At 49.8% G+C, this 13,774-nt stretch overlaps 1 protein-coding gene across 1 annotated transcript; it reads left to right on the forward strand.

Moving 5' to 3' along the window:
* Positions 1-524: 524 nt before the first annotated feature.
* LOC107114976 (sphingomyelin phosphodiesterase 3-like) lies at positions 525-13,560 on the forward strand. Its single transcript, XM_015416583.1, has 9 exons — positions 525-610; positions 1,754-2,719; positions 3,155-4,214; positions 6,738-6,810; positions 8,649-8,789; positions 8,886-8,975; positions 9,371-9,434; positions 10,664-10,814; positions 11,817-13,560. The coding sequence occupies exons 1-9, from the start codon at positions 525-527 to the stop codon at positions 11,940-11,942; spliced, it is 2,757 nt and encodes a 918-aa protein (XP_015272069.1). The 3' UTR covers positions 11,943-13,560.
* Positions 13,561-13,774: the final 214 nt, after the last annotated feature.

Genomic DNA, 13,774 nt, shown 5'->3' on the forward strand with positions numbered 1-13,774 from the left:
GTTAGCATCTGGTGACTTCCTAAGCAGATGAAGTCATTTGGCAGAGAGCCCGGGAAGATAAGGGAAGTGCGAAGTTGGCATAACAAAATTCCTGAATGTGGTAGCTCATGTTAATGACTATGTAATTGTTGATGTAAAGGAGGGGGAATGAGTGAACAATTCTTAATAAAAACGCTTGAAGCGAGACAGCTTCAGATGGCTTTCTACAGACTTGTGTCTTGTCCAGTTATTTTGAACTCCTGCAACCTTCAGAGGACTCTTGTGCTTCTGAGGTTGTTAAAGGTGCAGAGTCCTCATTGTCAAGGCTCCCAAGTGCCGGGTCGGGGACAGCCATGACACCGTGAGGCCTGCCTGACCTTGCCCCCCCCCCAGTTGCTGGATGCCCTGGCAAAGCCCCCGCGCGTCTGCTTACCCTCTCCTGTCCTTAGGCTGCACGGCCCATTCTTATCCCCGGTTAGCTGTTTTTGCTCCTCTTTTTGAATGCTGGGAATTTTCTGGCCCAGAATGGTCAACGTGGAACAATAATGTGTCTCGTCTTTCTTCGAAGGCCAGGAGTGCCTGACAAAGAGGCCTGGCATCTCGTTGTCGGGCCAGAGGTCTGTCGTCCCAGGTGAGCGACTTGTAGCGAGCCCCTCCTGGGCCCCTGCCGACCAAGCCCGGGAGAGGGTGCCGGGAAAGGGAGCCCCTCTCGTCTCTGGGTCCCACCAAACAGTCTGTTGTGTGGCCTGGCTCCTCTAGAACCAGCCCAGCCCTCTCATCCATGGGAACCACAGCTTTGGTCACTGAGGTCCGCCTTGACCCCATCCCATGACAGGGACGAAGGCAGGCAGGCCAGCCCTGGGCCAGGATTTCATCCCTTGTCACGCACCGTGCATCACACCTCACCTGTATGAGGTGCAGAAGCCAGAAGGGTTTTTGAAATACACGCTCAGTATAGTTAATATATTTATATTTCACCTCTTTGCAGAATTGTAACTGAGGTGGCTTACAGCATATGGAAACTACAATAACCCATTGAAATCGTTAAAGCACTGTTATGTATTCGGATTGACTTGTATGTATATACTGATATGCGAATTGCCTGATAGAAATGCAATGTTAAGCTTCGCCCTGGGCTAGGATCCTAATGTAACCAATAGGAGCCCTAGCCCTGAATATGTCGTCCAATCACCATGCAAAGCGGGATCGCTTGTGATTGGTTCTTATCTCTCGAACCTCATAGGTTGATTATTGTACAGTGGGGGTGGCTACATTAGCCGGGAATGTTTAAATACGGAGAAGCCAGTGTATAGTCTCTGATGGGTTCTGGCTGGCGATTGTTGTACCGTGTTGGAGAAGTAACTGAGCTGAAGAAATAAACCGCATTCTTGCTGAAATCACTCTCCGACTTCTTGTTAAGCTCGCGACTTAACAAGCACCATTCCCTAAAAAGAACCCTATCCCAACCCAGACCCCACCAGACTAAAAGAAGACCCCCCCCGCCCCCCAAAAAGTGGGGAGCCACCCAACGATACAACACATCAGAAAAAAACAACAGCTTTAAACAACAAGGGCATGATAAAGTAGGCATGGTCCTTAACACATCCTCTCTAATGTTAGGTGATCTAAAATACTTGGGAGCTGGCAGGACCCCGAAACAACCATCCCCCCCCCACTCCTGGCTTCGAGGTGGGGGTAGAGTTGCCAGGTCCCTGGTGCTGAACAGGAGACACTTCCCCTGCTTCCCCAGCCCTCAACTCTTTCTCTCTTGCAGCACCTGTGCACAAAGGGACGGTGACCCAGGCACCAGCCTTCTGCAACCCGTCCACACTCAGAACAGCTCCTCCGGACAGTCCAAGGACAGCATGGGTCTGCGAGAGTCACCCTTCTCCAGTTGCTTCTTGAGGAATGTGGATGCGATGGTCAGAAGAGTCATGAAGCTCACCTTTTGGTCCTTGAACAACCTGCTGGCCTTGAAGCAAACCACAGCGGAGAAGCGGGAGTACCAGAGCCGGCGATGCCTGCCGTATGCCCTGTGGGCTATACTGAAGGGCCTCATTCTCCTGCTGCTCCTGCTAGCCTCTTTGCCTTCCACGGTGCTGTGCCTGCCGGTATGGCTTCTTCTCCAGGTTGCACGGCGTCCTTTTGCTTACCAACACGTGCCCAGGCAGACTCCCCCAGAAGAGTGGATACTTCCCGGTAAAGCAAAGGCCTTCCGCTTTGTCAGTTCCAACGTCTGCCTCCTGCCTGATGGCTTGGCCAAATACAGTAACCTGGGACAGACACAGGAGCGTGCCAAACAGATTGCCCAAGGACTTGTGCAGGCTGCGAGCCACATCGTTCTGCCGCAGGAGGCAAGCTCCAGAGGCAACTTCTGGAATGGCTTTGACGTCTCCAATGGGAAGAAGTATGGGGCCAACGAATCAAGCTCCTACAGGATTGATATTGATATGGCCATCAAGATGCCCCTTGATGAGGAAAAGGCAACTTCACCACGGGAGATCATGGCTTGCTTCCCCCCCAATGTAGACTTTTTGTGTTTGCAGGAGGTTTTTGACCCGGATGCAGCAGCCTGCCTGCTCCAGTCCCTTGGCCCCTACTACGAGCACATCCTCTACGACGTGGGCTTCTATGGTTTCATTTGCTGCTCTGCCTTGAAATGGCTCAGTTGCTTAAAACTTTGTAGCTACTGGAAACGCCTCAACTGCTTGAAATCTCTGATGGGTTCTGGCTGGCGATTGTTGTACCGTGTTGGAGAAGTAACTGAGCTGAAGAAATAAACCGCATTCTTGCTGAAATCACTCTCCGACTTCTTGTTAAGCTCGCGACTTAACAAGCACCATTCCCTAAAAAGAACCCTATCCCAACCCAGACCCCACCAGACTAAAAGAAGACCCCCCCCGCCCCCCAAAAAGTGGGGAGCCACCCAACGATACAACACATCAGAAAAAAACAACAGCTTTAAACAACAAGGGCATGATAAAGTAGGCATGGTCCTTAACACATCCTCTCTAATGTTAGGTGATCTAAAATACTTGGGAGCTGGCAGGACCCCGAAACAACCATCCCCCCCCCACTCCTGGCTTCGAGGTGGGGGTAGAGTTGCCAGGTCCCTGCTGCTGAACAGGAGACACTTCCCCTGCTTCCCCAGCCCTCAACTCTTTCTCTCTTGCAGCACCTGTGCACAAAGGGACGGTGACCCAGGCACCAGCCTTCTGCAACCCGTCCACACTCAGAACAGCTCCTCCGGACAGTCCAAGGACAGCATGGGTCTGCGAGAGTCACCCTTCTCCAGTTGCTTCTTGAGGAATGTGGATGCGATGGTCAGAAGAGTCATGAAGCTCACCTTTTGGTCCTTGAACAACCTGCTGGCCTTGAAGCAAACCACAGCGGAGAAGCGGGAGTACCAGAGCCGGCGATGCCTGCCGTATGCCCTGTGGGCTATACTGAAGGGCCTCATTCTCCTGCTGCTCCTGCTAGCCTCTTTGCCTTCCACGGTGCTGTGCCTGCCGGTATGGCTTCTTCTCCAGGTTGCACGGCGTCCTTTTGCTTACCAACACGTGCCCAGGCAGACTCCCCCAGAAGAGTGGATACTTCCCGGTAAAGCAAAGGCCTTCCGCTTTGTCAGTTCCAACGTCTGCCTCCTGCCTGATGGCTTGGCCAAATACAGTAACCTGGGACAGACACAGGAGCGTGCCAAACAGATTGCCCAAGGACTTGTGCAGGCTGCGAGCCACATCGTTCTGCCGCAGGAGGCAAGCTCCAGAGGCAACTTCTGGAATGGCTTTGACGTCTCCAATGGGAAGAAGTATGGGGCCAACGAATCAAGCTCCTACAGGATTGATATTGATATGGCCATCAAGATGCCCCTTGATGAGGAAAAGGCAACTTCACCACGGGAGATCATGGCTTGCTTCCCCCCCAATGTAGACTTTTTGTGTTTGCAGGAGGTTTTTGACCCGGATGCAGCAGCCTGCCTGCTCCAGTCCCTTGGCCCCTACTACGAGCACATCCTCTACGACGTGGGCTTCTATGGTTTCATTTGCTGCTCTGCCTTGAAATGGCTCAGTTGCTTAAAACTTTGTAGCTACTGGAAACGCCTCAACTGCTTGAAACTGCTCAACAGCGGGCTCTTCCTGGCCAGCCGCTACCCCATGCTGGCTGTGCAGTACCACTGTTACCCCAACGGCAGAGAGGTGGATATTCTTGCTGCCAAAGGACTGCTCTGTGTTCAGGTAAGGGGCAGCATTTGGGGGGCAGGGACATATATATATATATAAAGCTGCCTTATACCAAGTCGGACCACTAATCTATCAAGGTACGTATGGTTGATACTCAGATGGGCAGCAGCTCTCCAGAATCCCAGGTAGAGTTTTTCACATTGCCGACTATATATTTATTTGCTTACTTCTTCTCCTCCATTTTACCCTCTCCTCCATTTTACCCTCACAGCAACCCTATGAGGTAGGTTAGGCTAAGGTCACACCGCAAGCTTCCATGGGAAAGTGGAAATGGACCCAAGACCTTCTGCATGGAAAGTAGATGCTTTAATACTGAGCCACGGTTCCTCCCACACTTCCTATTAGCAGTCTTAAATTGTCAACAATTGCTTAGAAAGCACCTGGCTAACTCTGTTGCAAATGGGACTGGCATTGGTACAGGGTGTTTTTGGTGGGTGGGAGGTGGGTGTGGGTGGGATTGTCTTCTCTCCCAAGGGATTACGCCAGGGTACTTAAAATACTGCCTGACACGCTAACTGGGGGATCCCTTCATCACTAGTGGGTTGCATGATTGTACCCATGCCCTCACTGGTAGCTCGCTAAGGACAGCCCGCTACTCTGTGTGTTGCATCTCCAAAGAGGGGCCCTTGCTTCACAGCTCCCAGCCCGGATTGCAAGTGGAGCAGATGTTGGTTGCCCACAAAATCACCAGCTTTCTTTGCCCCTTTAAAAGGAGGGAGGGATGAAGCTGAGTCCTTTGGACCTATTTGCTGATACTCTGCCCAGTTCATGGGCAAGTGTGAGAATGGTGGTTCAGGGAGTGGTGGGCATGAGCATAAGAATATCTGGCCCAGGATCCTGTTTTACACAGTGACTAAGCAGCTGCATGTAGACCAAGGCCTTCTGCTGAAATTGCCTCCTGGCACTTGCATCCAGAGGATTCCTACCTCTGGATGTGGAGGGTCCCTTTAGTCATCTTGGCTAGTAGCCCTCCATAAATCTGCCTATTCCCCTTTTACAGTTGTCTGTTGCAGTGGTCATAAGAGGGTGGGCTATACCAGCGTGGTATAGTCATATCTTGGGAGCTAAGCAGGGTCAGTACATGGATGGGGGACCACCGAGGAAGACTCTGCAGAGGAAGGCCATGGCAACCCTCCTCTGCTCCTCACTTGCTTTGAAAGGCCCTTGCTGGGGTTACCATGAGTCGGTTGCAACTTAATGGTACATATGTATGTATTTTCGTTGCCGTCACTATGTCCACTGGCAGTGAACTCCACAATTTAATCACGTCCTTCCTGGATCTATTGCCCATTAACTTCAATGGGTGCTCCTGAGTTCTAGTATTGCTTTCCTCAACCCATGCATAACTTTATAAACTTCTGTCACTTGCCCCTGAACCATCTTTCCCCCCTAAATTGGAAAGTCCCAGAATCTGAGTGGCTCCGACCCTCCCTCCACTCTTCTTTGGGGAAGACCAGCACTGCCTGGCCGGCCGGGGCATTTGGGGAAGCTGGAAGCCCATCTTGCTGGCTCCCTTTTTGTCCTCTCTCTCACCCCTTTCCCCTCAGCCTGGCCTCTCCCATTCATCAGACTCTTCCCACCATTGGCCTTTCCTGACCTTCTGTCTGCTGTGCTCTAACGGCAGGTATGGAAACAGCTTAATTTGGCCAAGGATTTGTGCTTTCTCTCACCCTTAGCCCAAAGCAGGGCTCTTCTGGTTGTGCTAAGCCAAGGACATGGCTGGTGATGGAATTCACTGCCACAGGAAGTGGTGGCGGCTACAAGCATGGACGGCTTCAAAAGGGAATTAGATAAGCATATGGAGCAGAGGTCCATCAGTGGATATTAGCCACAAGGTATATAGATAGGGGCTCTGGGGCAAGTGATGCTCTGTCTTCTTGGTGCTTGGGGGGGTCAACAGTGGGAGGGCTTCTAATGTCCTGGCCCCACTGGTGGACCTCCTGATGGCACTGGTATTTCTGGCCACTGTGTGATACAGAGTGTTGGACTGGATGGACCTTTGGCCTGATCCAACATTGACGTCTCTTATGTTCTTATGTTCTTATGTGGTCGTCCTCTGCCAGAAGCAAGAGGTGAAGCGGATAAAGGCCGGGGAGCCTAGGAGCGGTCCTGAGAGGGGCTGAACGGGGAGTAGCTCTTCAACCCAACTTCTTGGATTCCAGTGAGGGTAAAGCCCAACAGAGATTCCTGTTCTGTTCTTGCCTCAGAGAAAGGCTGCCTGGCAGACCACTAAGTTGCCACAAGGATAGGTTGTTAGCCTCCCTCCCCCAAAAATGCATGCTTAGAAGCCAAGAATACAATGCTGGGGCAAGACTGGCTGCTCCTTGCTTCCACATGGCTGTTGCTGGAAATGGGTATTTGTGTTTTTCTCCTGAAAAAGTAAAACCATAGCATGTCCTTCGTTCTGCACCAAGTCCACTGTGGTTGCTTGAGGTGCACATTTTTCACACTTTGACTTTAGTATTTGCCCCCGGACACTCTTCTGCCTGCAATTACTTCTTGATTTGCATGTCTCAGGTTCAGCTGGGAGTTTCCCAAGGGCAAAGGATTGTGGGATACATGTACTGCACCCACCTTGATGCCAACACAGGTAAGTGTGAGTCCTTTCCTGCAACAGACAGGCTTGTATTACTGACTAGATGGCTGATGGTTGTGAGGCAGGAGGCATGTTGGCTGTTTCTAGAGGTTGCCTCTGGGAATTGCTATGTCAACATTATTCTCCAGCAGACCAAGCCAGAACCTGGTCCTTATGAGCTGAAGAATGAATAGCAGTGCCAAAGTCAGGACAAATGCCTATTTTACCCAGCACTCCGCTCCTGATGGCGGCTAGCCGGATGCCCCTGGTAAAACCAACTAGGAGGGCAAGATGGTGATAGCACCTGATGGTCAGAAGTATGCTGCCTTGGAGTATGGAAAATGCACTTTTAGACACTGTGGTTAGTAGCCACCAATATGGTGATGTCCTCTTTAAAGAGATAAAAAACAAGGCCAAGTCCAACTGTGGAAAATATCAGTAGCCAGTACAAGATCAGTAGTACTGTTTTCGAAGAATGACTGCAAGACTAACAGATTCCACTGAAACGGCCAGCTGGCAAACTCGTAAGTAATTTGGGGGATTTAATAAAATATATGTTTTAATCTATTATATTTTATAATGAGTAATAAATTATTGCCCTTCTTTGGGACTGGATTGTAAACTGACCTTTTCCAATCCTGTGGCCACTGTTGTGTTTTCCAAATTTGCTGGCATATGGAGTGCAGCACCTTAACAGCCTCATCTTTTAGAAGACGTTGAATAGCTCAGCTGGGATACCATCACCTCCACTAGCTTTGTTGTTAGTAATGCTTTCTAAGGCCCATTTGACTTCGCACTCCAGGATGTCTGGCTCGAGGTCAGCAATCACACCGTCATGGTTATCAAATCCTATTTAATTAAAATCCTATTTAATAACTATTTCAAGCCATACAAACTGCTTGTTCCCTAGGCTGTGACCATAATCTTTGTAGTGTAACTTATACAATTCTTTGCATAGTTATCTCCCACTGAAGAAGAGCACATGAAATTGTCACAGAGGAGAGTCCATCTCTGTTCCCAGCACTGTTTGTGGAGATAAGCAGCAGCTCTGCAGGGCCTTAGGAAGGGGAAACCCCAGCCCTGCTACCCAGCCATCTTTGAAGGAGAGTTTTTATGCATTTTTATGTAAATATTTTTAAATACCAGTGGTTGAACCTGGGATCTCCAACATGCAATGCATTCACCTCTCCCACAAAGCCCCCCTCCCACCCAGGGGCGGATTAAGGCTCACTGGTGCCCTAAACACTGACTAATCTTGGTGCCCCCAAACTTGGTTTCATAGCCTATGACACTGCACCTCGCCAACAAAACATATAAGATAACCCTAGGGTGCACCATGATCAATGTGCACTAGTTTTATCAATTTTTGTTTTACAAATCTTCATTCTTTTTTTCCCCCTTTTCACCCTTTCCCCAACTTTGTGGTGCCCCCTTTGGCCCTGGTGCCCTAAGCACGTGCTTAGTCTGCTTAATGGTTAATCTGCCCCTGCTCCCACCTTACACACAAACTTGTTTTCCACAGGGGAGCCTGAACCCTTCTCCTAGGAATGGGGGAAAGGGCATTCTGTACCTATTTCCTACTCATAAGGTTATGGACGGGAACATCCTGGCCTTGTGGTGTAGTAGTACTGGCGGGGGGGGGCATGCTTGTATCCACCTCCCCCCAAAAAGGTCTGTGAACCTGCTTCTCACCATGCCAGTTTCCAGGAGAAGGGAAGGGTTCCTCTGGGTCTTGGGGTTCTCCAAGGATGGTTTAGGAATGCATCCATTGCTTCTTCTCCCAGCAATGTTTGATGTGCACTCTTGTGAAGGGTGTGCCAAGATGCTAATGCAACTCAATTTTTACTTCACAGATAGTGAGCAGATCCGGTATGACCAGCTAAATCAATGTCTGCACTGGACAGAGCAGTTTCAGGAGACAAATGCTCGGCATGGAGATATTGTGGCCTTTGACGTCTTCTGTGGGGATTTAAACTTTGACAACTGCTCCTCAGGTGGGAGCTGGGCAAAGCAACCATGAGGGAGGTGCAACAGATAGACTAGGTTGTCTGGAGCTGCCGCCTCACTACCCCCCTTTCCTTTATTCCTAGGTAATGAGATGGAGCAAGTCCATGAGATTTTCAGTGTGTACACAGATCCATGCCGCATTGGGCCACAACGGGACCAGCCCTGGGCTCTTGGTGGGTGTCTCTCCACCAGGCTTCAGCCTCCCTCCCCCAGGGTTCCCTCTTCCTTATCCTCTCCAGTGCCCACGGGGTGGAAAGCACATAGTGCCACAGAGGCCCCCTGTGGGAGATCTGGTCGTAAGACATCTTGTATTCTGCAGTGTGACATCCCTGTGAGATCCTTGCATGATGCATGGCCTGGAAGGTGGAGTAGGAAGAAGAGGCCTTGACAAGGGGGTGGAACTGGAAGCTACTAGAACCTCCCCTTCCTCCCACCCCATCACATCCTCCTTTCTTAACCCAGAATGTTCTCATTAGCTACGTGAGGCAGAGCATGAAAATGTAGTGGTGGTGGTGGTGGTGGGGGGAAGTATCATTCCAGGCTAAAATGATTGCTCTGAATTCCACAGGCACTCTGATAAACTCCCTCAAGATCTATGATGAGGCAGTGGCAACCCCAGAGAACATGAAGAGGTGAGGCAGAGGCCTGGGGGTACTTGGAGAGGTGAAAATCCCCCTCAGGCTAACAAAACATCAGCATTTTCACTTGCTGGGGACAGTAAATCTATGGGTCAGGGAAGACATGGACATTGTTTCTGCCATACTGATTTCAGTTAATTTCTAAAACATCTTTGGGGTGGTGTCTTCTTTGGGGTTCTCTATTTCTTTCTTCCAGAGCAGCTGAGGTGGTGGGCCTTTCTGAGGAAGACCATAGTGGGGCACCATCAGGAAAGCTGCAGGGTGTCAGAGTCTAGGTGCAAATCAAGTCAGAGTCAAGATTCAGTCCAGGAGGTCAGTTACCAGAGAGCTGAGTCCAGTTCAGAGCATAGCCCAGAAAGCAAGGTCTAGCAGTCTAAGGTCATATACAAGAACAAGTAGGTCTGCTATCCAAGTCCAAAGGCAGTCCAAAGGTCACTGGAGTGGAGCAGAGTCAGGCACTGTGATCACAAAGTCAACCAGGTGGTGACTTATTGTTTCCACACCAATCAGTCTCCCTTGACTGGCCTTTATAGGCATCTGTTGCAAGGTCTTAATTGCAGCCAACTGCTTGGGAGTAACTCTGCAGCTAATCATCATCAGCAAGCAGCTGGCATCGGGACAGGAGATGTGTGCTTTTGTCTTCTCTCCTGGAGCTCGATTCTGAGTCTTTGTCTCCAGTGCTCAAAGGGTGTGGGTGAAACTGGAGGGCTGGTAACGACCACCTGGGGGTGGGGGCTGGAAGGTGCTGGTGGCTCTGCGTTCACTGTGGGCTGCAGTTCATCTTGCTTGCCAGCTTCTGCTGCTTCAGAGCTGGTTACACAGGACTCTTCCTGTTATGTCTGCTGACCGTCACTAGGCATCACTAGGTTATGTGACCAGAGCTTGGCTCCAAAAGAACAATGGGGACTAGGATCCTGAGACTCCTATTCAGCACCTATTGGAACTGTGGCGGGAAGTTCAAACCCGCCAATGGGACCTGTGGGTGGCAACCGGGGTCTGTATATAGTTTGTCATTCGACCGTTTGTTTGTTGTCGTGTTGTGTGCCAGTAAAGCATGAGCTGCTAATCACTCAGCCTCTGTCTTCACTACGCATCGAACCCAGAACCCAACACTTCCCCTCCTGAAGAGTCCTTCTCTCCTGACTGACCCACAACACAAGGCCACTAACAGCTGTTTTTCTAGGCAGTCCCTTCCTTCTTCATACTTACTTGTTTTCTTCCAGGACTCTGGAGGATGAAAAGGAGCGGCAAAAGTACCTAGAAGGTCCGATCCTGGCAGATGGGCAGCCTGACCTTTCAGCAATATGGAGTGAGGGGCGCCGCCTTGACTATATCCTTTACCGGGAACACCTTGGCCCCGTGGAGCTGAAAGTGGTGAGCTGAGAAGTTGTGAGCTTACAAATTCTAGTGGGTGGGGGAGGAATGACATCCCTGTTGCCTATGAAGCAGGAAGGGCCCAGAGTGTTGGCAAACTCTACTGGCTGATTTCGCACTAGAGCTGCCTCGAGGTTGCGCCGCCGTTTGCCCCGATACTATTGGTCAATTTCACATCCGAAGCCGCGGGGCACGCAGCCCCGCGGCTTCGGGTGTGAAATTGACCAATAGTATCGGGGCAAATGGCGGCGCAACCTCGAGGCAGTTCTAGTGTGAAATCAGCCCATTGTCTCTGAATGCCTCTTTTGGAGCCGAATCCTTCTCTAGAGGCCTGGGCAAGTGCCAGCCGAGGCCCTGCTGAGAGATGGGGCTAGGGCAGAGACCTGGAGGAGGGACTCTGTGGCAGGAGGGGGGCCCCTGTTGGGCCTTGCTGCAGCACTATTCAGAGTGAGCCCATGGCAAGTATGAAGGAACCCCAGGGAATCCCTGGCTTCCACTCTCTCTGTGAAGCTGGGAGGAGGAGGAGAAGGAGGAGGAGGAAGGACTCTGCTGAATTCCTTCTTGTTGTGCCAACGAAGAAGAGCTGTGGGTAGGGAAGTCCCTAGTTCAGTTCTCCCCTCGGCCTCGGCTTTGCTGGGCATGCTGCTTTGCTGGGCATGCCCCAGGCTCCCCCCTGAAACCGTGAAGCTGTTTGATCTTTCCAGAGCACTGCAGGCATGCAAGGTGTGCCTGCTGCTGATGTATACCAGGGTAATGTCTGTTGCCACTAGACACACATGTCGAGGGGAAGATTAGACAGTCTTATGCCATTTTTGGGCTGCCTGCCTATCCGAAGGTCCTTCGTCCTGTATCCAATGCAATGCCACCGACAGTGGGGCGGGGGGACGGGACCTGAGATTACAGCCGTTCCCCTGGCCATGCACTTGCCCTTTCCTCTTTTCCCCTGGCCCACGTCTTCCTTGCTCAGTTCTCTCCCTTCCCTGCCTCTCTCTTCATTCCCAGGCGGTGGAGAAATTCTCCTTCATCACCAAGCTGTCCCGCTGCTCTGACCACCTGCCTGTGGGCCTGCAACTCTCTGTGACTCCTGTGGTGCCTCCCAGAGTGCGACCCCTCTCTGCCGCTGTGTGAGAAAGATGGGCCTGTCCGTGGGCATGGAGGACCAATATACTCTCCCTGACTCAGAACCCTACAGTAGAAGGGCTGGCACTACATCCCCTTTGACAGAGGAGCACCCCTGCTCCAGCATAGGGGCAGCGTGGCTGTTGGCTCTTTGTCAGACAGCAAGAGGTTGCCAATGTGCCAGAGCAAGAAAAGTGGCGTTTGTGGCCATGGCCACTTTAGGGTGGGGGGGGGGAGGCACCCGTCCTGTCTCCCTTCTCAAAGTGGCCCTTCAGGGAACTTAATAGCTGAGCAGGGCCCGTGTAGTCCAACAAATAGCCCCAGAGGAAAACAGGGAAGCCAGCGGAGCTACCTCTTGTTCCAAAGACCACCATCAGTTGCCATCATGTCATTCGTGGAGGAAATAGGGACCTCCATATATTCACAGACTCCCCAAAGAAATATTTTTCTTAACTTTTCCATGTATGGTTTGAATTTGACAATGGTCATTCAAGTATTGTCAAGCACAATAAAACATCACCCAGGATGATTTGTAACTCATTCAGTTTTATGGGATAGAACAAAAAGTGAACACAGATCATTTGCAAATGTCAGGAAATTTCTGTGTGTTTCCCAACTACTTGTGAAAATGAGCCCAGAATAAGTTACTCTCTTTGAGTACCATCCAGCCAAAGACAAGCACTCAAGGGCCTCTGATTTCATTGGGATAACTAAGTACACGTTTCACTTCATCCACTGAAATCAATAGAACTACAACAGCACACTTAGTGCCCACTGTGATGACTTCAAAATTAATTAAACTGGTCTTCACTTTCAGGCTGCAAAATACAATTGTTTAGTACCTGAAAGACTAATTGCTGATCATCAGCTTTTCTGCTTCCCAAACGGCAGGTCTTTCCTGACTTACAGACAGCCTTTAACCCAAAACAACTTCTCACTAACAATAATGGGCCACCTAACAGTGAGACAGACTTAGGAACCGGAACCAGACCCTGCAACACACCAAGACACCAACATTGCCCTCATATTTACTCAGTAAACTCACTATACTTAGTAACATTTGCTGTACCATTCTGGGCTCATTAATTTGCCCATCCTCCAATGAATGGACACAAATCTGACATTAGATATTGCAATATTCAGAAATCAGTAGATCATTTTAATCTTCCAGGGGCATTCTGATGATAGCCACTATTCTCCTGCCAAAGAACTTCAAAGGGAGAATCTAACGAGAAATTGCTCAATTAGCATTCATCAAAAAGTTCATTATTATCTCCATGCCAGGTCTCAAAGAGATCTGGTATATGTCTCTCATGATAGCTGCTGAAATATTAGCCCATCCCACTCCTTATAAATGTTAGTTCAAAAATACCTCTAACTGGATTTGCTTATCACACACTAGACTTGTTTTCTGTTACTCTTGTCTATCAACTGCTGGGAGTGGTCCTCACCTACTGAGTGGATTGATTACTCTTCTGAATGCATATTGCTTTAAATTGGCCTCTTTGTAACATTTCTCTTCCCCACGCTTTTTGTGTAGTCTACAGCTTTGATTATAAATGCATGTACCTAATGACTGTACATCTCATGCTTCACACTGCTGGAATAAATTTTTCTTAGTTTTTAAAGTCCCACTTGAATCCTGTTTTATTCCCCAGAGGTAGATAGTGTGAAAAACACTGCCATAAAAATTCATTTAATTTACAACTACGGTTTAGCTTTTTTATGTATGAGTTCTCTGTGGTCTCTCCCCTTCCAGGCAAGAAAAAACATGTTATCTTAAGTGCTTCCCCTAATTAAAAACAGTAATAGTCTATCAAGTATATCAATTATCATTCTGA

This window comes from Gekko japonicus, unplaced genomic scaffold (assembly GCF_001447785.1).
Source record: "Gekko japonicus isolate JY-2015 unplaced genomic scaffold, Gekko_japonicus_V1.1 scaffold4038, whole genome shotgun sequence".
Taxonomy (NCBI): Eukaryota; Metazoa; Chordata; class Lepidosauria; order Squamata; family Gekkonidae; genus Gekko; species Gekko japonicus.